The sequence below is a fragment of the Pelmatolapia mariae genome, linkage group LG16_19 (genome assembly GCF_036321145.2).
Source record: "Pelmatolapia mariae isolate MD_Pm_ZW linkage group LG16_19, Pm_UMD_F_2, whole genome shotgun sequence".
Lineage (NCBI taxonomy): Eukaryota > Metazoa > Chordata > Actinopteri > Cichliformes > Cichlidae > Pelmatolapia > Pelmatolapia mariae.
The window spans coordinates 26,943,054-26,970,724 of NC_086241.1; the positions used below are offsets into that span (position 1 = coordinate 26,943,054).

The following is a 27,671-nucleotide window of genomic DNA, read 5'->3' on the forward strand; positions in this document are numbered from 1 at the left end:
ACACCAACATCTAACTGCCTGACTGACTTTGTACTGTAACAGCGGAAAGCACACAGACACAGAGAAACACGCAGTCCACACAGAAAGTTCTCGATTCATCCTCTCCCCAGAAAACAGGCTAAGAAAGCGCTTAAAGTGCAACAGGACCATTAAAATCAAAGTTTAGCATCAGTTGAAACACATTTAATGGCTAAAGCTCGACGTTAATGTCAGGCTGACTCCCCGTGCAGCCACAAGAGGGCTCAGTGTGACCGTCATACCACGCAGAAATGTGGGAGACAGACGCACTCAGGCTGCTGGAACCACTTAATGTGACAGAAAACGGAAAAAATCAGACACACAACAACTGCACTTAAAATAAAGATTGTTTTAACAAGAACTAAAAAGGCGCTCCACAGTAATTGGCGTGGAAGAGATCAGTGTGTGCGCGAATCACCCGAACAGCACGCTCTCCTCCCAAAGATTGCCCAACATGTTAGGACATCATTTGGCTTTCAAAAGATCCCCCAAAAAGGAAATTGCCACATGTGCTTAAGTCCTCACAGAAAGAGGAAGTAGGAGCTGCGAAGGACACGTCTAAGATGAGATTTTTTTTGTTTCCACCTTAGGATGTTTTTACAAGACTTTCACGTAAACTAAGGAGGCGGTTGCCTTTACAGAAGGACTGACATAACAGCAGTCTGGTGAGTTTCCTGTGTTAAACAATGGTATCTAACACTATAACATCAAAACCTCTGAACTCTAATCATCCTTGATGCTTCTGCTGCTGCATGTGTGGCACTCAACACCGTCTCCTTTCAGATCAGTGTCATGTTGACCAAAACAGATTTGGTACAAAGTCCTGTCGGTGACGTAAGCGCCAGACAGACTTTAACACATTTTTTTCTGTTCCTTCAAGAGACAGATTCAAATGATTTTCCTACTTTTCATGCTTTTACGTACATGTGCCCAGATATTTCACAAAAGCATTACTCACTGGAGCCTGAAGTAAACCAACAGAGGACTCAGAAATAAAGAAAAAACACGTGATATTTATTTAAGCTACTTTCTTCTCCCTTCTCACAAGCACACGCTCACAAAATCAGTTGGCATGCTCCCTCATAACCGGTGTCATTTAAACATGGCAGACCAGCGGCTGGATAAAGGATGGGAGTACAATGGTGCAGAGGTGGCAAAAGTACAGACATTATGTACTTCAGTAGAAGTACAGATACTAGTGCTAAAAAATACTCCGGTAAGATTTGAAGTACTGATTCAACTTCTTTACTCAAGTAAAAGTAAAAAAAGTACAAGCTCTGAAATGTACAAAGTAAGAAAGTAAGAAGTAGCTCTTTGAGGTCTTTCTACCATCCACCTCTTTTTGGGCAAAGAAAACTGAACTTTGTGCTTTATTAATGTAGTACTAAAATAATATTAAGGGATGGGAATACAAACTTTAGTCTAATTTTGAATTCTAATTGTATTCAGCTCGAATCTGAGGAAAAAGAAGAAGAAAAAAATAGCTTTATAGTTTAATAGCTTTCTGTTGCCTACATAGTAAGAGGTGTCTTTGTTTCTTAACAGAAAAATTAGTGCAGTCGGGGGTTAAAGTGGTATCCGGTGGGATGTGGTGAAATCTTAAATTGGTTTTAATGGCTCAGTGTGGGGAAAAGAATCATAAGTCACAATAATTTCTATTGAGAGCTCCAGTAGATTTTCATAGTGTGCAGGCTGTGATCAGCTGACCTGCTGCTCTCTGTGGATGTCAACAACTGCAAACTAACCTGTTTATCCTGCACTAACCTGTAGAGCAGGGGTGGACAACTCCAGGCCTCGAGGGCCGGTGTCCTGCAGGTTTTAGATCTCACCCAGAGGTCAACACACCTGAATCAAATGCTTAGTCCATCATCAGGCCTCTGGAGAGCTTCAAGACATGCTGAAGAGGTAATTTAGCCATTTGAATCAGCTGTGTTGGATCAAGGACACATCTAAAACCTGCAGGACACCGGCACTCGAGGCCTGGAGTTGCCCACCCCTGTTGTAGAGGATTGTCATGCAACCTTTAAATAACATAGTTCGTCTACTTCAGTTTGTTTTGCAGCACGTTTCACATATGAAAAAACATAATGTCACATGTAAAGACCCAATATCTGACTTAAAAACATGAGGACTTACATGTGATATTCAAATTTCCAGTTTATAAAATATCACTTAGCAGCCCTTACCTTTACATCTAACCTCTCTCCTTCCTCTCCTGTCCTGTCTTTCTTATCTTTCTCCATCTCTGAGTGAAGTTAGCTCTCTTTCTTCTCTCTCCCTCTGAAATACAACAGCTGAACCTTTAGCTAGACTGTGAGACAAACTGCACACAAACTGTTAAAAAGCATTATTTCTTTTATGATCGCTCCTCTTCTGTAGCGCTAGCTAGGCGCTGAAGTACTGATATTTATGTAAATGTAGTGAGTAAAAGCAAAAGGTTGCCAGAAAAATAGATACTCAAGTAAAGTACAGATACCTGAAAATTGTAAAAACAATATCATAAGTCACCAACACTCTACACAGTGAGTAGGCAGAGAAAAAGGAAAAAAAAGGGAAAAAACCTTCAGGTTACTCACTTAAACAGAAAAGAGAACATTTGCTGCATGAGCTCGGGATATGTCTCACTGCTGAATTTTAGCTTTGAATTGGTACACATTTACCGCAGCGCATCCTGTTTGAAAATGTGACATTTACTCAGGGATTGTACTTGATGTAGGGCTTGACTCATATCTTGATGAATGACTGTGGCTCATGGGGATTCCTCTGTCCACTGGGGAAGCCCGGGTGTGGCTTCACACCTCTGTATAATTGCTTTGGGCTTGACTCAAGAGTCTTTAATTGAATTTCTGGAGGAAATTTTTTCCCCTCATCATTTGTTGCTTTGATGGACTACCTCATCTCAACTTTTTGAACGGGCTCTAGTTAGGACCCAGTATGTCCGGATTCTAGCATATCTGAGTCAAGTGCCGAGTACACAGATATGCTGATGCATGTTTTAAGGATGCCTTCCTGTGGTTTGTGTGCTTTGACATTCTCAAACACGTGGTTGCCTTATTAATGATTTAATGCATTCAGAGGATCCAGTCTTGATGGTTGTGGCCACCTGTTTTTTCCTGTTTTCATGTTCCATGTTAAAAAAAAGTCTATCAAACTCATTTCAGTAGGGTTGAATTGAATAGATAGGGACAGGAGAGGTACTGTTTATTGCACTTTTAGTAAATATTATTTATCTAAATCAAGAGTAAGTAGTTTAAGAAATCAAACTTTTAGCTCATTATGCACTCTATATGTGTGTGTGTGTGTGTGCGTGTGTGTGTGTGTGTGTGTGTGTGTGTTGGTTGGGTGTTTTTTACAGTTTCTCTGAGCATCTTGGGATGAATTTGCTGGGACGTCTACTCCTTGGGAAGATTGGCAGTTGTCTTGAATGTTTTCCATTTCTGAATTATCTTTTCACTGCATAATGATGGACTTCATATTGTTTGGAAATGGCCTTCTAACCCTTCTAATATTGATGGGCTGAAACAGTTGCGTCTCTGTGATCATTACTGATGTCTTTCCTCCTTTGCATTGTGTTGCAATCAGCATCAAGGCAATTAAACCTCTGCGATATTGATCTTGTCCGTTAAGTGGCAGAGGGGGGTGTTAATTAGTTTCAGCTGCTTTGGCGTTAAATTAATAACAGGTGCATTAGAGGGGCAACAATGAAACAATGGCATCTTCCATAGAATACCATAATTGGTTGGTTCACCAGTGATGCCCAGTGCTTTTCACAGATGAGAGCAGGCTCACCCTCAGCACATATGACAGACACTGAAGTGTCTGGAGAAGCTGTGGAGAAGAAGGTTATGCTTGCTGTAACATCATTCAGCATGACCGGGTTAGCGGTGGGTCAGTGATAATCTGGGACATATCCATGAAGGGATACACAGACCTTTAGAGGATAGGCAACGGCACCCTGATGCCATTAACATGCCGAGTCCAAGGGTCCCTCTCCACCTGCGCCTCAGCTTGAGTTCATGGATTCGTCTCTGGAAGTGTGTGAGCACAATCCTGAATCCAAGAGTTCCAAACAAACAGCCTGAGTACAAGGGTCTCTGTCTTAAATGCAGGACACCTGCTGAGCCTTCTGTGGAGTTCCTACATTGTTCCTACCCCCAAGCCTACACCAGGGTCTCCTTTGTTGTCAGCGTCAGCCTTCTTGTTGTCAACCACCTGCTACGCCATCTGATTGCTCCATCTCAGCTCCTGGGCTCCCATCCATCTTTCAGCGTATTTCTGTCTCAGTCATCGCTGGCTTCCACACAAGCCTCTAGAGGATTCCCGTGTCCTCCTTCAACACAGTCTCTCACTGAACCTCCACTGCTGGCCTGTTGTCCAGCCGCCGTCACCAATGCCTGTCACCAGTCAAACCATCAGAGGGTTTCAGTCACTGGTCTCTCAGCCAGCCGACAGAGTTGCTTCATCTGCACGATTGGCCACCCGGCCGGCCGTACGAACCGCCATCTTCCCCGTGCTTGCCTCAATGCCGAGCTGATCCCAGAACTGTGTCTTGCGTGTTTGATTTTCTGGCTCCCTGCTATTTCTCTTTTTGTTTGTAGTCCTGCTTTGGGGTCTCGTCGTCATTAAATCTGACAGTAAGGATATACAGTTTTTCTGTTTTCTGCTTCTTCTGGCTTGATCTCTTCAATTATAATAGTGTGTATTTTCTTTTCCATCACAGTAAAATGAAGCGTTTTAAACATGCTTAGGGTGAATTTAGTTCTTTTGTTAATTCATTACATTATAGACATTTCTTTGAAAACAAAAACTTTTTTTCTTTTGCAAAAAAACAAACAAAAAAAGTACACAAAGATTTGACATTTCTTGCTGAAATCTTTGGAGCTTTAACAGTTCTTTTCCCTGTTTTGCAACAGTTAAATATCCTATGAATGAAAAGTGAGTTTTCAGTCATATTTAACAACAAATTTTTGCCTCTCTATATAAATGTGTTTATGCTCTTGTAGACAATACGAGCAACTGAATATATTGTTTATATTTAACATCCGTCTTTATGTTGTGGGCGTTTTTTCTGGTTAACAGTTAGTGAACCAGAATAAGTTATTTTTAGTTAACATAACAGTGAGGGATTTGATTTCGGGAAGGTTTAGCTGATTTAACGATGTGTTGAAATGCAAAGGAAGGAGAACAGAGAGCTGTGAGGTGCAATCCAAACACACTCTTCCTCCTCTGTGTCTGTGCGTCGTCCTGTGGAGGTGGAACAAAGCTGGTGAGTCACTGGCTGGGCAGCACGTTTGAGATTCCTCTCTGCATGCAAGGGTCAGAGGTGAGATTTCCTCTCTTAGTTCTGCCGTGTCGAGTAAACTCTCTCATCCTTCCTTTGCCTGTGTTGTGCCTCGGTGTCTATTTTCCCTAGGTGAGTCAATATTTACCACTTACTTGTTCCTAAGCTGTTTATGTTCTTAATAATTTCTGACTTTTTTAGGGCAAACTCTACCACTGAATGTGGCCTCGGTGCTCAAATTCTTAGAAATATGAGGTCTACCATTCACCTGTTTACTTTTTCGAAAAAGTGCGTTTGTAATGCTTACCACAAAGGAGGCACACTTCTTTTCACACTATAGTAAAGATGCCCACTGCAGCCAACACAAATGTTTGATTTTTGAGCGATGGATAGATCTCATAGAGCAGGAATAGCAATACCCACACCTTTTTTCTTGTATAAAACTGACAGATGATGAGAAGAAAAAGGGACGATTTTCGTGCCAAATCGAAAAACCTCACATTAAAGGAGTGATTCATTTAGGTGCATTCTGGGTGGTTGTTCAGTGTGGGTTTTGTACTGTGCGGTTTTCTCGCAGTTTGTCATCTCCAAAGCTTATGTAGGTGTTCTTCCTGCATTACCGTGAGTGAACTTTGTCAACATTGTATGTGCTTTTTCACATCCTGCAATGCCATGCAGCTGAGTAATTCCACACCAACAGACTCATCAGGAATATTCTGTCCTAAAATGCCTAGAAATGTCAGTTTACAGAATATTATATAATGATGACATGACATCAAGGTCTTTAAATTTCAAATGAATCGATTCATGAATTTTCATGTATTTTCAAGAAAGGTAAAATAATCTTACGTGAACACTTTGCTGTCGCTGCACCCTGGTAACCGGTTCCTGTAGCCACAGTGCTGTTTGTTTTGTGTGTTATCAGTACCATGTACCCTGCACAAATATACCCAATGAAGGCTTTGATGACACCAGCAGGAATGAGAGATTTGATTTAGGGAAGGTTTTTCTGATTTAACGATGTATTGAAATGCATATCGTTAAATCAGTTCAAGAGTTATACAGAGAGGCATTTGTTTGTCATGTTGCGAGGATATTTCAGCTTCTGTCCTTCCCCTTTAGACCTTTTTACCTCCCTCGGGAGTTTGGACAGTTATTTATAACTGTTATTTGTTTTAATCCAAGAGCAAATGCTCAGGCTGCTGCAGATGTAACATTTGCACAGTGGTTTGTCTGGAAAATAAGTAAAGGTTCTGTGGGACTTCAGTCATTTTTCTGTTGGGTTAAAATAGGTTATTGCCCCATGTTTACATTGACTGTCCTGCTAAGAAAGAGGACACTGGATTTATTCTTTAGCATTATAAATGATGCATTTGGGGATTAGTCAATACACTTGGTCCAGCTCTATAAACAGCAGCTTAAACACCAAGCTTGAACTGTGAAAAATCCACCTGCAGATGTATGAGAGGGTGTTCTGGTTGGGATATTTTCATAAATAATAGACTTTGTTAATGGCCTATGAATATTTCTGTGTTGAAAGAGCAGGGTGATGAGGGACAGGCTAGACTGATGCAGGAGGAAATTAAGCAAATTGTCAAAGGGGGTAAATATTAGTATAAGGAGGAGAAAAGAGGAAATTGAACCAGGCACAGCTTGCTTAAGGCAGGGATCACAGGGAGTGTACACAGTGATTTGACAGCAAAGGGAAAAAAACAAAACACATGTAGGCTTCAGCTTCTCATGTGGATACGCAGTATAATCCCTGAACAAAATCATGTAATTCTGGAGCATTCATCTACATTCCCAAGCCTGCAGTTTGTTCGAGTTTAGACGACTTGGCTCATTCACAGCTGCTATTAGAAACTGTGTTTACTTTGAAATTTAGACCCTTCTACATTATGTTCTCTTGCATGTTTAAGGTAGATAGCTTAGAGGAAAAATAACAGAGCCACAATAGAAAAAAACGAGATAAACTAGTGTGGCAGCCTTCTCACAGAGGATTTCACCTCAAACCAAAAAGCACAAACAAATTACCATTTCACACTACCTGCAATATTGTTTCCACAATGTGAAAAATCACAGTCACACTATTCATGTTCTCAGGCTCGGCTGAAGGAAGGGTAACTCCCGTTGCTTTCCCTTTTTTAGAGCTAAATGAGTCATGCATTTTGATAACCTCCCACAAGCTCCATGTCTTAAACTTAAGCCATTAATCCTTGTTCAAGGATGGCACGGTTTCTGCAGGCTAGTTTTAGAAAACCATTCCATCACTATTTCTGAGATGTCTCCCTTTGCGCTCTTAAGGGCTGAAATGTCATTTATATTAGAAAATTCCCACATTGTTTGTCTCTTATCAGGCCAGCAGGGATGGTCATCCTCACATTTCCGGGAAGGCTCCCTCATACAGCATCTTTAATTTAAAACAGAATTTCTCAGACATGGTTAAAAATAACTTGGTTTAGCAAACATGAGAACAAGATTCAAAGTGTTCTTAAGGACAGCGTGTTTCCTTTCAGCTTGTGAAAATAGTCTGATCTGATGCTTAACAATCAAGAGGCTTGAGCATCCTGAATTCGAGTGCAGAAAATTCTCTGGGTGCAAATAAAAACCTAAATACTTAATAAATATAAAAATACAGATATTTGGTTAGGAAAGGCTATGCAAACCATGAAATTTAGGTGGCGCTTGAGAATGCAAACACTATTTATTGGATTTAAAAGCAGCAACAGAAGGTAGAAACTTGGAGGTGCAAGAACAGGCACACAGATTCTCCTCCACTGCATATTTTAACAAATCCACAGCAACTATGCAAAGGAAAATAATCCAAAAGTCTTAGGTGTTATTTACAAATGCTAGGCTGTGTGCTCAAAGATAAATAAGTCATCTTTATGACTGAACTACAGGGTGTGTCAGTCTTGTGAGCAAGTTGTTACTTTTATTGCTGGTTGATGCGATTCATTGAAGATCCAGGTTTCAATTCTCCATCAGAGTTTGAAATCACATCCTCTTCCCCTTAAAAAAAAAAAAAAAAGTTTGTTGTTTTAGCTTAGCTAAGGACTTTTTCATCATTCTAGGAACATGGAAATGTTAAAAAGCTGACATTTGCCACGTTTCCCCAAAGCTTTTCTGTGCTGCTCAAACTATTCACAAGATGGGGTTAAATGAGGTTAAGGGCAAATTGGAAGAAGAGCAAACTGAAATTGAGTGAAGACGAACATTTAAATGAGTTAAAATACTGCTCAGAATTTTTTAAGAGCAAACTTTAGCAACTTAACGTTGGTTTCGACTGATCAGTCAGTCAAAGAGATGAACCCTGAGCAGTGCTTGAGTTTTGTGATATTTCCCTTCCTGAAGTCCAGAGTTCGTCTCCCACAGCTGTGAGTTGTTTGTTAACAGCAGTCGAAAGAACATTTTGTTGCTGTTGCACGTTTATCTGAATCACAACCGGAATCTGTATGTTTATGGTGACTCATACAAAGTTTGCAACCACTGTTTAAAGCCAATCACTGCTGACCTCACTGCTGTTTGTTTCCACATCATCCTTGATTTTAAAGATTTGACTGCCCTACAGAATGCACTTGTTGTTTCAGGCTCGTGCAGTTTTATGCTGCTACACCAAACCTGCTGACAAAGTAATTTAATACCACGTTTCCAACACAACATGGAATTGAAAGTAAAATCCTGAGCTACGCATGCACGTAAAGTGGCTGTCTTTTCCCGAGATGTTCGTGTTATCAGTACCTTGGACCTGTGACCACTCTTCAGTGTATGTGGCAATCGCTGTCCTATAAACAGATGGACAAAGTTCACATGACTGAACAGATTTGTAGACCAAATGAACATTTAACCAAATGCAAACAGAAAACAGACGCTTGTTCCTTTCTGTCAGTTTGCTGTAGCGAAATTTAAACATTGCACAAATTTGGTCCGTTAGCGAGGCCCATTTCCCAACAGCTTCTGTAAGATTTCTGCCGTGCAAGCATTTTCAATAACACTGCTGTGGTTTACAACATACAGCTTGACTTTGTCCAATGAATGCAAACAGAAAAGGTCGTGCTGAAGATGATTAGCAGATTTTATAAACTGTAGATTATTGCTTCAAGATATCTTAAGATAAGAAATGATTTCCAGCACCCTTGCTCCTCTTGCTTCCTTCCCTAAAGTGGTTATCAACACTATGATAACGATATCATCATCAGCCATTCACTCCTTTCGCCATCTGTTCCCAGAATGAGACATCTTTAGTGCTGTTTGCTCTGGAAAAACTGCATCACTTTCTTGTTTTGTGCCTTCACTGAAACTTAATCGGGGAGGTTTAGATTCAAAATGCTTTCTGGTTAATTCATCCAAAACTTTACAGGCTGCATAATATCAATAATATGAAATTACTGTACATGTAACAGAATGTTTATGGATGTTTTTACATTAACAGGCTCGAACCTACAATTTTTTAAAAAGAAATTATTCATAATTTGTTAAACCTTTGCGAATATTTTACTCAGACAAATCCACCGTAAAGAAGGCATTTCATGATCATTTCCAGCTCCATATTTTATTATTATTATTATTGAACTCTAATGACATTATTCAGAATAATCATTTATCTTATATTGGGTCTTGGTACAACTCCTTAGTATTGGTGTTTTAGCTCCTGTCCCTTTAAGTCACTTTAGCTCTGATTGGCTACCCCTTGCAAACAAAAGGTCTGAACAGCAGGCGAGTGGATACACTGTGCTCAAAGCCAGATTTGTGTGCCTCACGCCGGATTCACGGTCCTGTGTTAAATGAGAATAGATCGAATTGAAGAGAAAACTTCACTATCTAGCATTTTGGCAGTGAAAATACAAAGTAATGGAGGCGCACGATACACAAAAGTATAAATACTGTCATTGGCATCTATAAAGGCTACATCATATGGGAGGTCTGCCGTGAACTGCGCCTCATGAAGCTAGCATGTCACAAGTCTGTCATAGCTGTGTGGCCCTTTGTAGATGGACTGTGATCTTTGAATAGCTCCCAGTGAATATTAAACAGTTATGAACTATTATGGATGATCCCTTTCTACCTGATCATGAAGATCTTACAGTAGACCAAAGACTGAAAAAGAGTTTATCCCTGCTTTTGTTTTACTGAGAACTATATTTAATGTGAGCTTCCAGAATTATTACAGAGTATTTATGAGGGGAAAAAGCAAAATAAAGAGCATAAGGTGTCTGCTTGAAGTTTATTATTGACTGTAGCTGTAATAGTGCATGAACTGTAGGTCTTGCAACACTGCCAATGACAAAAATGATAGAGAATTTCTCTTCCAAAAACCCAAATTGTGCTCAAAATAGGCAGATCTTGGCTGGGAAACCTGCTTCTTTCCTGCCAGGAAGCAATATTTTGAGCTGCACTGATTAGCCATTGTCTCCAGTTAAGGACGTTTCCAGTAATGTGTGAAAGTGGTACCAAGATAAGGTGCTGAAAAGTGTAATATTACACAACTATAAATATATTTGGAGTTTAGGTGGTACACCGCCATTTTACAAAGAGTGCGTGTGTGGCTCTGAGTCATTCAAAAGTACAGTAAGAAAGAAAAAGTTAAGTGTCATCTGACTTTTGGTAAACATGAGCCCAGTCTGAATCCACTGCGCAGCCAACCACTGGGATCCCTGACCTGCCCGCTGGTTTACACCTCCGGTGACTCACTCGGTTCTGTCTTCTTCAGCCTCATGTCTGCAGCGTGACCCGATGAACCAGTTCACTTCTTCCCACGCTCGCTCCTCTCTGCCTGAACTTGTCTAAATAGCTAAACAAGCACTGGAAGCAGACACAGAGTCTAAAATGCACTAAAATTCAGCTCTCCTTTTATACCTTAAAAATACTTTTTTTGTTTAAATCTAAAGACCACTTAGCCAACTTTATTTTAAGCTACGCCGTGCTTATTTTCCATTATTTGTTTTGCTTTTATGAACAAAAACTGAGTGAATATAAGCCTTAGATAGATGAAGCCTGCTTTTGCATGCCTGTTTCTCACAGTCAAAATGTTGTGAACCTTTTCTTCTTAGAAACAAGATTTCTTCAGAAGAGCTTCTGCTCAAAACAAACAACAACCACTTGAAAAGTACACGTGTAATCGAGATCCTGTGTGGTTTGCATGCAGTGTAAAAAAACACAAGCCAACAATAAAAGCACTAATATTAGCCAAGTCTTGATACCAACCAATATTGCCTTTGACGGTTGGCCTGTGAACCCAGGATAACACTTATTGAAGGCACTGGCTTGTTTTTATCTGTGGTGTCACACTGCATACTGGTTAAATTTTTCGCAGGAAGGTGTGAGAAATCTTGATGAAACAAAACTAAACAAACACCACTCACTTTTAAGACACGTTCACAGCGTTTCTGGAGCCCCTTTTTAACCACAAGTAATCTCCCATTCATTATAGTTTTCCCATCAGCAGTAGCTCTTCCTGTATCGTGATGCACAGGTGAGAATTTTGAGGTTTAGATCATTTCCTTTCCTTCTTCCCACAGCAGCTGCACACATTTCGTTGCTACTGTGTTCTTCTAAAAGCCTTTGTTTGCCTTGGTGCAGATTGTCAAAACTTACCATACCGATTTGTGATATTATGTACCAATTTATTTCTTTTTACTTAAAATTGAGTCTAATAATTGCAAACGACTCAAGATGTGCTGATAGATTCATTATCGGACCATCACAAAACATCGGGTAGACGATGCAGTGCAATGAAATCATGGCCATATACACTAAAAACAGTTTCTGCCCCAAAGCTGTTAAAGCATTATAAACATTTTTAAATCACTACTGATGGGAGGGGGAGACAATATCGTGAAAGCCGGGACTGGCACACACATTTGTTTAATATCTGTCATTTTTTAAATTTACATTTCCTTTTATTTTTTTTCTATATTTTATCACCTTTTCCACACAGGAAAGTACTGCACTTGTTTTGTGTGAAGTTTCCACACTATCTGCAGCTACAGACTCTGCGGGTGTGAAGTCACACAATGTTAGAAAAAACATTTGTCATTATATCTGATCTGAACGTGACCTCATACAGAGTATTACAGCTGCTGTTTCAACCAGTTCAAGCATGTATGCTAAACTACTATTCATACAGAGAAGATGGGTGGATGAAGTCGGTGAGGGGCGATGAGACTTTATGAAACAATTTAGATTTTATTTTAACTGCTTGTGTACTGTTAATGACAGGTTTCTGTACCATATTTAGGAAAGCAATGTTTTGTTTTGTTTTTTCCTCTGGCGCTTTCCAACCACATCCATTCAAATAATTCAATGGGAAGTTAAAACCAGCAGTAACAGTCATTTCAGATCAAACATGAATGGATCTGAGTGCAGTGTTAATTAGTTGTTATTTGAGAAATCAGTAGTTTTGTGTGCATGTTTTTGAAGCTGTTAATGACTCAGTAAATCAGCACGTTTGATTCAGATCCATGTAGAAAATGTACCGAGTAAGTCACTCCTTACTCAGTACACTCATGTCTGCCTTCTGCTTTAGTCATGTACTTTAATTGTAACTGAACCTGATGACTGGACTCATGACTGGACTGATTGCATAATACTAGTTCTAGTTCAGTGAGAGGCTGGTAACATGTAATTCTAAGGGAAATGCCATTTTCTCTGGTCTTCTATCGGTTTTAATAATTGCCCAGACATATGTGTAAACCACACTGAACTGATGAGAAAACCATGCACATTTATGCAAACTCATGAACTGATGTCAGCCAGAAGAAACAAGGGGCTCAGGTGTGAAAAAACCCAGATGTTGCTACTAATGGCGCTAAAAGCTGGTACTGAATTCCTGGGAAGATTTAAAATTTTATTGCTTCTTTATTAGAAAATGTCATATGCTGGGCTTCAACTCAGATTCTCTGGAAACTTTCAGTCACAGGAGCTGATTCAGGGAACTAAAAGGTCCCTTCAATCCATTGTTTTTACACATGGGAACTAGGTTACAGTTCAGCTTTCGTCTTCTCTAATCTCTGCTACTATGTCTCAGTCACACAGCAGGTAAGCTGAAGCCTGTTGTTCGGTTACATTCACACAAAAGCTGGTGAAGCAAGACCATCCCTCTGGCTTGTTGGGAGGTGTGGGCGTGTTTATTTCTGCTTGAAAATGTAACTGCTGGGACCATAACATTTTATTTCTCTGATTCACTGCTGTGGTTGTGACAAGCACCGCACCGTCTTTACATTCACCCTCGCTCTCACTCGACCACACCCTGCCCTTCTGTCTGTGTCCCTGTCGCCTCCAGAATGTTTTCATAGAGGTGGCCATACAGGGGTGATACACCATAAAACCAGAATTTCCAGTTTTAATATGCTGTCGGCAAATATAGTTTACTTGAAAAAGTATGACAAAGAGCAAAAAGAATGTTCTGCCTGCTTAATTGTCGATATCAGCTGATATCACTAAGAATAGGTACATATCAAAACCAAATAAGATTTTGAAATCCATAATAATCTGTTTTGATTGATTGATTGATTGATTGATTGATTGATTGATTGATTGATTGATTGATTGATTGATTGAAAGTCCCATCCATTGTTTTAATGATTCTCAGCAGAGCCGAGCAGAAGCATCGGCTCTCCCAGAGTCACTCTCCAAGATTGGAGTTAACTTTAAGAGCAAACTTGGTCAGGAAAGACAAATAAATATTACAATCATATAAGAATTAGAATCATAAATATTAGATCATGCAAGAGTGTGAACTGTTGCCTGTCTCTATGTTATGTTATGCCCTGAGATGCACCAGTGATATGTCCAGGTATTTGCACCAGCAGTCTTGCCCGGAGGCACTAAGGCGGGGCAGCAAATTTTGGGGGTTGCCCAGTTACATTACATTTTGCACCTTTTGAAGACAAACTCTGGTTTATCTGCTTGTAAACACAGTCGCTGCTTACATATTGTTTAAAACTAGATCAAATGTTCACTGCCAAACACAACGGGCTAAACAGCCGCAATCTGTGGAGGTTACCAGGTTACCTCACTATGTGTAAACAACCACATTAAAACTACTGACACATGCAGTTAAATCAAATCTGTCTCAGCGCGCACTTTTTTACTACAAGCCACATTCACATTCATATTCATACAACACTTTAACAGTCACATGCACACTCGCACTCATCACGATGGATGCGATAGGAGCAATTGTGGGTTTCAGTAAACCAATGACCATATTAAAGTGAGATTTGTTATTTTATTTAGTTCAAATTATGGTGCTTTTATTTTGAAGGTAAACAATCATTGCGCTGCACGTGTGTGTAAGTGGGCGTAGGCTACCGATGTGCCAAAAAGTGATCGGCTGCCAAAAACTGATTTCTGGCATTTGCCAAAAAGTAATTGCAAGTATTTAAACTGCTATGAATAAACTTTTGGCCTTTAAACAGTGAAACATATCAAATGTATAACTCACAAATAATATAAAATAAGTCACCTCGAGCCACAAAACAACATTGCTATCACAAGCTAGAAGCCGCAGTCGGTTTTTGGGAAAGTGACAATAGTTCCATAAAGATATTTTACGTGACCAAAAGGGGACTGGATTGGTTTTAATGTAGGTACAATAACGCAGAGTCATAAACATACTTAAAAACGGGTCATTTTAAAATTTTATATATAATCCCGTAAATCCTGTTCACTAAAATCTATTTACCAATATAAATAAAGACATTACACATCAAAAAACAAACAAACAAAAAACAACAACAACAACAACAACAACAACAACACGGCAACATTGAAAATCAGTTTTTGGCAAACGATCGCTTTTGTGCTCGTTAAAAAGTTAAGGCAACCAAACTGTTCTATAAGTGGATAATTGTAAAGAAACCTCGGAAGAATGGCGACTATCTTTTTTTTTTTTTTTATCTTAGTAAACTTTATTTTACGTGTTGTTGGCGAACTAATGGACGCTCGGGTTGTGCATTTACTCAAGCCAACTTGACACTTTACTGTCTAGGGGTATGATTTGCATAGCAACAAATCTGATACAAATTCACCAGTTTTAATTCAGTTCCTTCTGAGGGGTTAATACATTCCATGCACAAATGTAGAGGCTGGCCAAGGGAGCAACATTAACACTGGACTGTTATCAGGATTGCTGGGTCTGCTTCCAGTCATAAAGCATTACGCAGCATTTTGTCAGAGGCTTACACAAGCAGCTCCTCAAATACCAGAGCGCTAGTCATTCACGATCAAGAGAAGGAGCTAGATGGCGTGAGAAAGGAGAAGTGAGCAGGAGAGAGAAAATATCAGGCAGTGTACAGTTAGGTCTTTCAGTCTTTCTGGTTATTGCTGGATTTTAAAGGCTCTTGGGCTTTTCACATTTGCTGGATGTAATTGAAAGACGCAGGAAGACCTGGCCACTAGGTCAGCTGATTTCCATTTCAGGTTTTTGCTGTAACTCTTAGCATGTTCACGCTGGCTTGCAGTAGATGTTCACTTCTAAATGTTCTGTATCTTTGTTTTTCAGCCATGGGTTCAAGTTCAACACTGGCAAGCCTTGTGTTTTTCCTTGGGTTGTGTGGAATCTGTAGCGGATTTGAACAGGGTGAGCTGAGTAACACTGCTTTACACACACACACACACACACACACACACACACACACACACACACACACACACACACACACACAAATACATTTTTAAATGTTTCTGTAAATTTATGATATGTCATGTTTTTGCCAAGCTGCAGTATGAGCCGCTCACTAGCATGATCTGAAGTATTTTATTGCCCTCTTGTGGCCAGGGATAGAATTACAACAACACTGATTTTTAACTCTGCTTGGGAAAGTTCAAGTAAAAACATATCAAGCAGGAAATGTGTCACATCTCAGTTCAGTTCAATTCAATTAATTTCAAATGAAAATGATTTATAGCACCGAATTATAGCAACATTTGCCTCAAGGCATAATGTAAAGATGCTACAATAATATAGAGAAAACCCTAACAATCACATGACCCCTATGAGTAAGCACTTGGCAACAGACGACAAGAAAAAATCAGTTTTAACAGGAAGAAACTCCAGGAGGGGCAGCCATTTCTCAGCATTAAAATGTTAAATAACTTTTCTTCTCTATTCCACACTTACATGTATGTTGCAGAGAACTGTACTGACTACAGACTCCAGTTTGAGAGGGTTTTCTCTGTTCCTGGAGATGTGGCTATGCTGAGAAGCACACTGGTCTCCTCAGACGTCTTTGACTTCAAAGCTGTCCCGTACAACATCACGTGGTACAACTCGGTGTCAGGCCAAGAAATCACCAATCAGACTGGTCACATCCTGGTGCACAAGGAGACTCTGTGGATTCTAAATGCAACCATGAATGACAGTGGGGATTATGTGACCATACTGAGGTAGGAAACACTAGTAGAAGTAGAAATATTAGAAATGAATAGAACACAGTATTAATTTACACCTTACACAACTCATCTAACTGCCTCCATGATCTATCAGTAATCACAGTGAACACAGAGTGGTTTATGGTTTTTACTGTACTGGAAATTGTAATAGGAGAATGACAAAACCGCCCACATCTCAGTACTTTCAAACACTTTTATTCCGATTGCCGTTCACACACGGGCTGCAGCTTTGCAGCTTGCAGCCACACACTCCAACAACAACAACAACAACAACAACAACCGGATGCCGCCTCCCCTGCAGGGGCACTGCTGCAATATTATCTATCCCCGCCACAGAAATATATTTAGATTTCCAGAATCTTTTGGATTACCTTAATGATCCCTTACAATTCAAGCAAATTTAATATTAATATTGTTTGATTTTTGACTGTCAAGAAGGTTAAACAATGACCCTCACTGCGAGGGCGAGTGTGCCCAATTAATCTATTCATTTATAATATTTCTACTTAATTTTCCTACAGGACTCCTTCCCACTGCTATAGGCAGGCCAGCCGACTGGTGGTGGAGGAAAAACTTCCAGGAGAATGTGGAAGGCCGAGGAAAGCTTATCAGCCACTTACAAAAGGAGTCACTGACAACCTGAGCTGCCCTCTAAAGAACGAAATGAATAAGCTGAACAGCTACAACATCCCTTCCTCCATCAAGTGGTACAGAGTGAGTTCTCCAGATTTCTTGTTGAGTGCTGCATGAAACCTAATGGTTTTAATGGAGAGACTGCACAGTAGCTGCAGCCTCAACTATTTACTACCACTGTTCCAACTTCTATCAATACCAGGAATGTATTGAAACTCTGGGGAAATACGAGTGTTTTAAAATTTCAATTTGACTGACAGCAGATCCCAGTATCGGTGTGTTTGTGTGTGTGTGCTTTAATTTTGTGGAAGGGAAACAAACAGTTTAATAATATTAAAAATAATGGAACTCTTTAAAAGTCTATCTGAGCAGATTAGGAGCATCAAAACTATCCCAGTGACTGTAAACTGTTCTCCATGATAAATAGTTAACATTTTTCTTTTTGTATTGTTAATTTGAAAAAAGACTTATGTGTTTCTCCTTCTAGGGTTGTGACCCCATAGAGGACGGGACAGGCGGCTTTTACTATTGGGGCACCAGACTGAAAATTACCAGTGTGGACCTTCAACACAAAGGCACCTATACCTGTACTCTGACATTCACCCTGGGTGGAATCAAAGGATCCGTGTCAGAGACTATTAGCGCAGAGGTCAAAGGTGAGATTGTAGATTAAGAGAAACACTGAAATCAGTATAATAGACAGACTGAAATGAAGTGAGGGAGCTATGAAGAGGATGAAGTGTGGAAGGGCAGTTGGTCCAGATGACATACTTTTGTATGCTAGGAGAGGAACTTTGGTACTGAATGACTTAGTCAGGAGTGGTGAAGAAGTATGTGAGGACATGTATGAGGACAACGAAGGTGAAGATGAGGTCAGGCAGGATTATGATGTTTGCAGACCTGTAGTGAGAGCAGCGAGCAGGTGGAAGACAACCTAGAGCAATGGAAGTATAGACTGGAGGGAAGATAATGATAATGATTTGGAGATGGTGACAATGATAAAGAGACAGGAGGCCGAGCTGGGGGATTTGAAGATCTATATAGGTTTATACTGGGTGTGACAAAAATAATTAAGATTAGCACTGAACATATCAGAGAGGCTGCTAATGTTAACAGTTTGGAGACAAATGTAAAGAGGCAAGGCTGGGATGGTTTGGACGCATGCAGAGGAGGGACAGGGGCTATGTTAGACATATAATGCTGAGGATGAGTGGCCAGGCAGGAGGAAAAGAGGTGGGACACAGAGAAGATTCATGGATGTAGTGAAGGAGGGCATGTGGAGGGTGGGTGCGACAGAAAGGGGCAATAGGGATAGGGTGAGATAGAGGCAGGTGAAGGGAGCAGCTGAAAAAAGAGGAAGAAGACAATAGAGGGATTTTTTGTTCATATGTAAAGATGAATTATCAAATAACAGTGATGATACAATAAGTAACTGTATAGATGTGCACAATGCTCTTCAGCCATAAAGCTGGTATTTCCGAGCACTCAACTTGGTTTTCATTTACTTGGGTTTGACTGTGTCATAATTATCCCCCCGCTAAGCCTCATGTAACTTATAGGTTAGCACCTAGATACCTCAAATTATGATTCACAGATTCACTTAATGAAAATTGTTATGTTATATCTTGAACAAGCATGTGGCATAAGACAGAGAAATACAAAACAAAAACTGTGTTTGCCGTGGGCTACACAAGATAAAGACCTCGTCAGGAGCCCCCACACAGCTGAGAAGGGCAGCTGTGTCTTTGTTCTGTTATTCAAGCAAGGTTTATGTTTGACTGCTAATTGACCGTGATATCCACTTCAGTTAGTCAGGCATATACAGTAAACACAAACCTCAAACACAAACAAAACAAAACAGCACCCACACACTTGGTATCGTGACGTCTGAGCGCAGTCGAAAGGACAGAATCGGTGAACTGGCACGGTTGCCCAACACATCCCAGCCCAAAGGCCTCAAAGACCATCTTGACACTACTGTAAATTGACAAAAATTTGGTAAAAAAAAGCATAATCAGTTCATTTTAACAATAAAAATAATAACAGAAAAAGAAACATCCGTTGTGTTAGTAATAATGGTTTCTTAGGTTTGCTTACTGTAAAACTGTGAAAGAGAAATATGATTCCATTTCCATTATATCTTTGTGATTATTCAACCTCTACTGTAAGATACACAGTGTTTGATGTTCTCTATTTCAGGGGATTACTCTTTGGTTCCACAAGTGCATGAACCCTCCAATGATGTAATCAAAGCACAGAGAGGTAAGTCCTCTAATGTAAGATCTTCTGAGAAATGTGGTGTTCTGTTGATTTCATATTTATGTATCTCGGGCTTCATTTAGGCCAACATATTGTGTTGAAAGTCAAAGACTTCTGCAGGGAGAGTAAATGCTAAATATACAGTTTCATGTTTATACTGAGTTACTGTTTGTGCATGTGTTCAGGGTACAACTTCAGTAAAAGGTGCCTGGTGTTTGTGCCGGGTGTTGGGAAGCCGTTCGTTGATATTTATTGGTTGGACAAAGATGGATTCTTTGAGACTAACACCTCTCACCGTGTCCACATGTTAGAACAGCGGTCAGTACCTTTTTACTCTAAATCTATTTAGTTTATCTGCTTTATCGGTAAACCAATGTTCAGAGTTGATGTTTTTTGAGACTCCTGCCTTAACAGGAACAGTGCACCACATTGTGTCACATCACCTTTTAACTGTTTCATCTGATTGTCCTCAACAGTTTGCTGCCCCAAAACGGCTCCAGTAAAGGTGCGTGGTTAGAGAGCTGGCTGATATTTTCTGAGCTAAGGGAGGAGGACTTCTACGTCAACTACACCTGCCGCGCGTACAGTGACAGGGGCTTTCCTGAAAGATATTTCAGTCTGCAAGCAGAAGGTAAAAACAGAGTCTCCCCTAAACATGATATTTTAGTTTGTCAAAGTGGACGTCTCTAACCTTGAGCAATCAAAGCTTTACATTTGAGAATACCACTGCATGTTCTCACAATTACTTAATCAAGTAATCTTTTCATTTAAGTGATTATCTTATACATGAATAAGAATTAGTTAATTACAATAGAGTAAATCTTGCCTTCAATGTAAATGAACACAGTTCATAATAGCAATGCAGTCAAATTGCTGTTAGGGTCCCACAGCTGAATAAATAGCTGAATGAACTGTTAATATACAGTAAATGTTATGACTTGGACCTGTTAATAACTTAGTATGAAACCTGCACTGCTTTAATCAAACGCACAGCAAAATGAAAATCTGTGAAAATCTTTTGAGGTCAATCAAATAACAAAATATTAAAGCTTTGATAAATCTTTTCACAATTTTACATATTTTAATAAGTGATCATGGTGATGTACCTCACTAAGAAATCACCTGTATAACAGTAAAAACCCAGGATTTGGCGCAGGCCTCAGAGAGCAAACAAGGCTCATGTAAGAAACATTTATTATCATGACAACAGAGCCATGTTCAAGGTAAATAAAGTCTTACTCCAGCATAACATCTAATATTCAGACAAACAAACAAAATAACAAAGGAGTCTATATCTAAAATATTATTTGTAGAGGATTAGAAATTGTTACAAACATGCATGAATTGTAGTTCTCAGAGGCATTATTAGAACTATGACCAGCAGAGGGAGCTGTTCAGCCTGCTCAGTCTACTCAATATACATAATTAAACCAGATGCAAAATTTAATGCCAAGTTTTCAAAGATGCTGGTGAAAACATGAACATTACAAAAGAAAGTAGCTGAAAAACAGTTACATTTTTACACTGCTATGTTATGCTGTTATTATACCAGTTAAATCTGATATAAATGTTAATTTGACTGAAAAGTAATTTTTTAGACATTTGAAGCCATAATGAATTTGGAGCCAATGCATCAGCAGCAAATATATAATCTAAAATTTTATTTCTGGCATGTTTGCTGTTCATCTCCACAGATCCAAGTGGCATAGCTATCGGATCTGTGCTTGGTGGTATGATGGTTCTGTTTATCATCACCGTCACCCTGTACTACCTTTTTAAGACTGAAATAGTGCTGTGGTTCAGGAGAGCATTTCCAGTCTTTTACAAAAATAAAGGTAAGTTCTCAGCAGCTTTGTAGTTATTAATGTGCAATTGATTTACGTATTATAAACAGAAAACAATAGCAACAATAATGTCATCTAACAGTACAGTACTTCACAATGGAAATACCCCAAGCAATGTTTTCAGCTTGCACCTTTACTTCACACACAGTACCCACATATTCACGACAACCTACAGAGTCATAAACTTTACTTGCTTGAAACCTCACTGCGTGTGTCAGCAGCAAGAGCAAACAAAGGAAACAAGCTAACCACAGGACTGCTTACTCTGCTCCTCATCAAATGTCATTTGCTAATTACGAAAGAAAGGGATAGCAAACACTGGACTGCTTTTGCTAAAAGTCGATGATTCTTAAGACTTCAGAAAGCATCCATGGCTGAATCAGTAAGAAAAGTACTGTTTGAAAACCCGAACAAGAAGGAAAACAGCGTTACCCACACAGTTTGACATGTGTAAAATCGTATATGCAAATAGCAAAACACAGAAGTAGCACTTAGTTTGATGTGGTAACGCCTCAAAAAGAAAGTGCAAATGCAGTAGCTACGTTAAACATTAGCTTTAACGTAGCTACTGTTTGCTGTCATCATCAATTAGCATATTGGTAACTTTATTTATTTATTTATTACACTGTTGCTTGAACAAATTATTTCACGCTGAATTTATTCAGTGAATTTAAATGTTTTTATGCATGTTTGACATAATGTCTCCAATTTGCTTCCAGTCTAAGAAACAATGCAGGATAGCTGCACATGCTCGGTGAACTCCAGGCGTATCTGCCTGTTTCCCGATGGCTTGGTGTCTTGGGGTCATTTTGCAATAAATTACATGCAATGCACTTGTCCCTGCCTGCTTGGTAGCAAACTGTCTGACAATATAAATCTAACTTCTTGTTGCAAAGCATAAACAGAGCAATAATTAGAATAACTGAGTTTATAGATGACAGCTCTTGATATTTAATTGAAAGATCAAATTTTGAGGGTTTTAGTCGACACTATGCATGTCATAAACTTTTCCTTTTCTTGTGTTAGACTTGGATGGGAAGCTTTACGATGCCTATGTGGCATACCCACAGCCCTGTGACCTCGGATTCAGCAAGGATGTGGAAACATTTGCCCTTCAAACACTCCCTCATGTGTTGGAAAGGGCCTGCGACTACAAACTCTTCATAGCAGGCCGCGACTGCCTGCCTGGGCAAGGTAATTTACCCACAGCAAACAGTACGGAGACATGTGGTCCAGAGCCAGTTTTTAAATCACAGAGCCTAACTTGCACTGTTTGAAGAAGGACTGGCATTTAGTATTTTAAAAAATAATAATAACAACAATTTCATGCTTTTCTTTAAATTAATTTGTGATTTTTTTTTATCCCACCCATTATTGGCAGATCACTTCAAGATCTTAAATATTATTAGGCTGTTTTACATGTAACAAGCTTAAAATCTTGAAAAACTATCCAAAAAGCTTCTGTTTGCATTTCGTTTAGCTGGTCATGGTGTATTTTTAAGTAAATACCATGGGCAAAAAAAGCCATGGGTGGTAAAAGCTAGCCTCTTTTTGTCTTCACTTTCTTCCTTTACGAAACTGCATGAGATAGAGTATATATGAGAAAGGGTCTATATAGGTTGTTTTGTGGTGATCTTGTCTTGCCTTTTCAGGGCAGTCAACAATAACTGCTAGCTAGAAATGCACAAACACAGACGAATTCTCCAGTGTTGTACACATCAGCTTGTTTCATTTTCAAATATTTTGCCAGTTGCTGTGACTTCCTCAGTAGAAAACATGTAGCAAAGCCAAATTAACCGTATATATTTATTTTTTGTTCATGCAGTTAAAAAGAAGCATTGCATTAGCTTGTGAAGAAAGGCAATTTTGCTGTCTGCTGCGATGGTTGCATTTACTTCTTTTCAGTTTAAAAAGGAATAAACTTCTGAATATAACTGTTAGAGCTGCATATAGCTAAGTTTAAGTTCACTTATTTAGCTCCTATTTTCTAACCGTGTGTTTTCATTATTTGTTCGCTCCTGCAGCTATGGTGGACTCTGTTGAAGAAAACATACAAGCCAGCCGCCGTGTCCTCCTTCTCTACACTGCTTCCTCTTTTACCACCAAAAGACATACAAGCAGCACCAGCAGTAATAATAACAACATTTCTAAGAGCAGTGAATGCAGCGATGAAAGTCAAAGAAATGCCAGTGACAGCTTTAGCATTACAAGCTCTGATGTCGGTGATAAAGTCTGTACAGACACAAGGCAGCAGCTGGAGTGTGTGGCAGCAATGCACCGAGTGCTGATCGAGGGCTCCCTCAAGGTGAGGAAATAGACACTCTTCAGAGGCACGTCTCTGAAAAAACTGCCAGACATCAGACTAATGTCAAACAGAGGCAATTGCATATCTTGCTATTAAACATGAACTCCTACACGATCAGGAGCTGAGCAAAAATTGGCACACAGGTACATATTAGGTCCATTCTTATGCACACTACCGGTCAAAGTTTTTGAACACACCAATTTTTCCGGTTTTTTATTGAAAATGATGTTGTTTAATGTTTCATGCAATCTGAAATAAAAGCATAGTAAAAATAAGCAACTGGAGTTAAAAAAAAGAAAGCATGGAATCAATTTATAGACCAAAACTTTTGACTCATCAAAGTTGCCATCTTTGGTAGATGATAGCTGAACACACCCGTGGCGTTCTTTCTACAATAAAAATCAGATATTCTTCACAAAGTTCTTCCCATATCTGTTGCAGTTCAGTTCACTTGTAGGTTGCTTTGCTTTCACTCTTCTGTCCAGTTCATCCCAAAGCAGCTCAGTGGGGTTTAAGTCTGGAGACTGTGCTGTCTGCTCCATGTTTTCAAACTTATCATCTCGTTCTTTTTCCCCAAGGCAGTTCTGGCATAGCTTGGACTTGTGTTTTGGGTCATTATCTCCTGTAGGATAAACCCCTGCCCAACTAGGTGCATACCAGAGGGTATTGCATAGCACTGCACAATGGTGTGGTAGTCATTTTGGTTAAGAGGGCCTCTCACTCTGTACAAGTTATCGACCATGAATTTGGCAAAACAGCCCCAGACCTTCACACTTCCCCTCCATGTTTCACAGTTGATACCACACACTTTGGAATCATCCTTTGGCCAATTCGATGTGCGTGAAGATTTCAAATTTTGATTCACCAGTCCATAATGCCTTCTTCCAGTCTTCAGTAGTCCAATGGTGGTGTTTCATGGCCCAGGCAAGCCTCTTTGTCTTATTCTGACATCATAGCAATGGCTTTCTTGCTGCAACTCATCCAGTCAACCCTGCAGCTCAAACTCTTTAATTGAAATTATTTACTATGACCACTATTAAGCTGTGCTTGAAGCTGTTGTCCTGTGAGCCGCCTATCACACAAGATGTTAGCTCTCAGAAACTTGTCCTCTGATTCATTTGTGGCGTTTCATCTGCCAGACCTCTTCCTGTCAGCGTTTGCCCCAGTTTCTGAGTGCCTTTTGATGGTGAAGGAAACTTTACTCACCGAAACCTTTCTTTGTAATTTCTCAGTAGGAAAGACCTACATTTTTAAGTGTTATGATGGTCTGTCTCTCTTCCATTGTTAATTGCCTTTTTTTCTCGCCATTTTTGTACACACCACACCACTATCTGCAGTACAATACTGTTCACTGATGCTCACGAGGGTTTGGTACCACAGTATGTTCCAACATTGCTTTTATGCAGACAGACGGGTTTGTAAGTAATCCAGAAAAACTGGAACACCTGTAGGAATTAGTAGCACCAGCTTGATCAGTCACACTAGCTTCAGCTTGATCAAGCTTGATCAACCTCAATTGCTGCAAAACAGCTTTAAATTGTTAAAATATATTGTGTCCCCTGAAAAAGGCGACACAATTTTTGTATAATTCTGATATGCACATTATATTTCAGTTTTGGTTAACCTTACCTTTTTTTTTAAGCCTCTGACAGTTCACCCCTTCCCTTGCACCAGTTCAAGCTATTCATTGGACCTCAATGTAATGAATTGCAATAAATACTTGGAAAAACTGGGGTGTTCTAAAACTTTTGACCTGTAGTGTATGTCAGATATTATGAGGTCTTTGTGTTGCCTAGAAACCACAAGGAATGGGCTAAAATGACAACAACACATAATTATTCATGTAAAAACATGAATTTTGTATAAGTCTGTATTTCATACATATATATGTATACATATAGATAGATAGATAGATAGATAGATACAAGGGAAAAATATTACAACATCATAATATTTTGTGATGTGTGAGCTAGATGCAGATGCCCAAATCAAATTCATATGGCTCCGATCTTGATCAGATTTTTTTAGTATGGATTTCCATTCTCACCTATATCAAGCTAACTGATCAGCTAAAGAGGCAGTTGAAAAATTTATTTCTGTGCTAAATTTTGTGATGTCAAACGTGAGTGTAACAGGAGGACTGATGGGTATTTCATAAGTACTGACTACAGGTTAACAATTTACTTAAAATGGCAGCTTCATGTAGTGTACTTCTATCCCAAAATCAAAATATTAAATAATAATGATAAATGTAAGAAGTGAATGCAGGATTACTGATTAATGTGAAGTTCAGAGCCCAGAGTTTATTTCCTGTATCTGATTCTAACTACAACTTTAAACAGAAAGATACCCTTTTGCTTAATGTGTATTAAATCATTACACCGAGTCTAATCTAAGCTCTGCTTTGCAGGTGGTTCTGGTTGAGCTGGAAGAGATCACGCCAGCTCAACTGGCTCTATTTCCAGAGTCAGTGCGTCATCTGAGGAAGAAGCAGGGTGCTGTGTGTTGGTGGAAGAACCAGAGGACGAGGCAAAGGTGGAAGACGTGCATGAGTGGAGCTGATGTAGAAAAAACTGGAACAGACTCACAGCTGTCAACATCCCTCTCCCCTTCCTCTAGGTTTTGGAAGGAACTGAGGTATCACATGCCTGTCCGGGGCAAGAGGGTAGTGTATCCTGAAACAATAGCCTTTCTGTAATTCTGATGGCGATCTGTGTTTGTCAGATATTGAACCAGAGAGTACCTGGTTTCTAATGTAAATGTGGCAGGTGCATTTACTCACTCACAGATAGATCGTGGGCACTGTTATCAGAAGCAGTGACACCAAGACCCCGAGTCAAGTTTACAGCACAGGCAACTCCAAATGTTCTCTCAGCAGAGATGTCACCTTTACCTTCTGTGGAACGTTTCAAGTCACACATTGCAATGAGTTTAAAAAAGTGTAAGAAATGTGGATAGTATTGGCTAAAGATGACAGCTGGTCATGGACAGATCATTGCAGTGTCTGAATTGTCCACAGTTTGTATGTGAACTGTTGACAATCAGTAACAGAAGGTGCCTGAAAAATAATGCAGATGAAAAAGGCTTGAATGGTCATACAGTTATTTTATTACCACAATCCTCAACACCCCAGCTGACACTGGCCGATAGGCATATCAGGAAATGTACATATGTATGATTAAACTTGTAAATATGTAGAAAAAATGTATAAATTAACATGTAAAAACTGTAAAGAGGAACAACCAGAAAAGTATACATTCATGATGATTTTTTTAAATTTATGTATAATATTTGTAAAAACAGCATCATGAAATGAGGCTGCATAAAAATCTAGGTTAAAATGTATGCGCTAACATTTTTAATCAATGATTTTTTTTACTTATGATTCTGGGAAATTGTAAATATTCTCTGTTTTCCATTTGAATTTTGTTTTAAAGTGTGACTATTTTGCAAATAAAAAGATTATTTTCAGTTTTTACTCTTTTTCATTCCTCCTCAAGAAACATACACCACAAAGACACTGGGTCTAGTATTAAATGCCATCTGGCAGCTGTGCATGGATGTTATGTTAAAAAAGGCTGAACATTTCAAATAGCAAGACAGGTTAAGTATCATGGGTCTAACAAATCTACCCAACTGCAGCAGGTAAATCACACGAAGGGGCTAAAGAGATTATTTGGTACATGTTATACACACACTTAGGATTTGAAGTGCCTTTAATTTGGTTACAGATCATTTAGAATATTAGTTTGGGTTCACTCACCAACCAACTTCCTGTTAGTTTAAAGAGCAAGCGTAGTATAAACACTCAGTCGGTCACTATCAAACACCGGCTCATGTTAATTTCTTCCTTTAGCTTTCAGTCCCTGCACTGCTCTCAACTTGCGTCTCAGGTCAGTCACGACTGGGAAGCGCCACTATAGTTCAACCCTGTCGT

General features: G+C 39.4%; 1 protein-coding gene across 3 annotated transcripts; it reads left to right on the forward strand.

Annotated features, from left to right (window-relative positions):
* Positions 1–564: 564 nt before the first annotated feature.
* Positions 565–27,170, forward strand: LOC134645236 (interleukin-1 receptor-like 2). 3 transcript variants are annotated; one of them, XM_063498594.1, is made up of 12 exons: positions 565–683; positions 15,804–15,881; positions 16,435–16,687; positions 17,215–17,407; positions 17,814–17,982; positions 19,526–19,588; positions 19,771–19,903; positions 20,062–20,216; positions 21,280–21,420; positions 22,456–22,623; positions 23,454–23,734; positions 26,145–27,170. In XM_063498594.1, exons 2-12 carry the CDS (start codon positions 15,806–15,808, stop codon positions 26,430–26,432), a joined length of 1,920 nt encoding a protein of 639 aa, XP_063354664.1. In that variant the 5' UTR covers positions 565–683; positions 15,804–15,805; the 3' UTR covers positions 26,433–27,170. The 3 variants fall into 3 exon arrangements, with proteins under 3 accessions (XP_063354664.1, XP_063354666.1, XP_063354663.1); XM_063498596.1 differs by lacking the exon at positions 565–683 and adding an exon at positions 5,345–5,431; XM_063498593.1 differs by lacking the exon at positions 565–683 and adding an exon at positions 15,544–15,700.
* Positions 27,171–27,671: the final 501 nt, after the last annotated feature.

Excerpts from the sequence above, each read along its gene's own strand:
- LOC134645236 (XM_063498594.1), top strand. The coding sequence starts at position 15,806 with ATGGGTTCAAGTTCAACACTGGCAAGCCTTGTGTTTTTCCTTGGGTTG. Across the intron at positions 15,882-16,434 it reads CTGTAGCGGATTTGAACAGG|AGAACTGTACTGACTACAGA; the intron begins GTGAGCTGAGTA and ends TGTATGTTGCAG. Across the intron at positions 20,217-21,279 it reads TTTCAGTCTGCAAGCAGAAG|ATCCAAGTGGCATAGCTATC; the intron begins GTAAAAACAGAG and ends TCATCTCCACAG.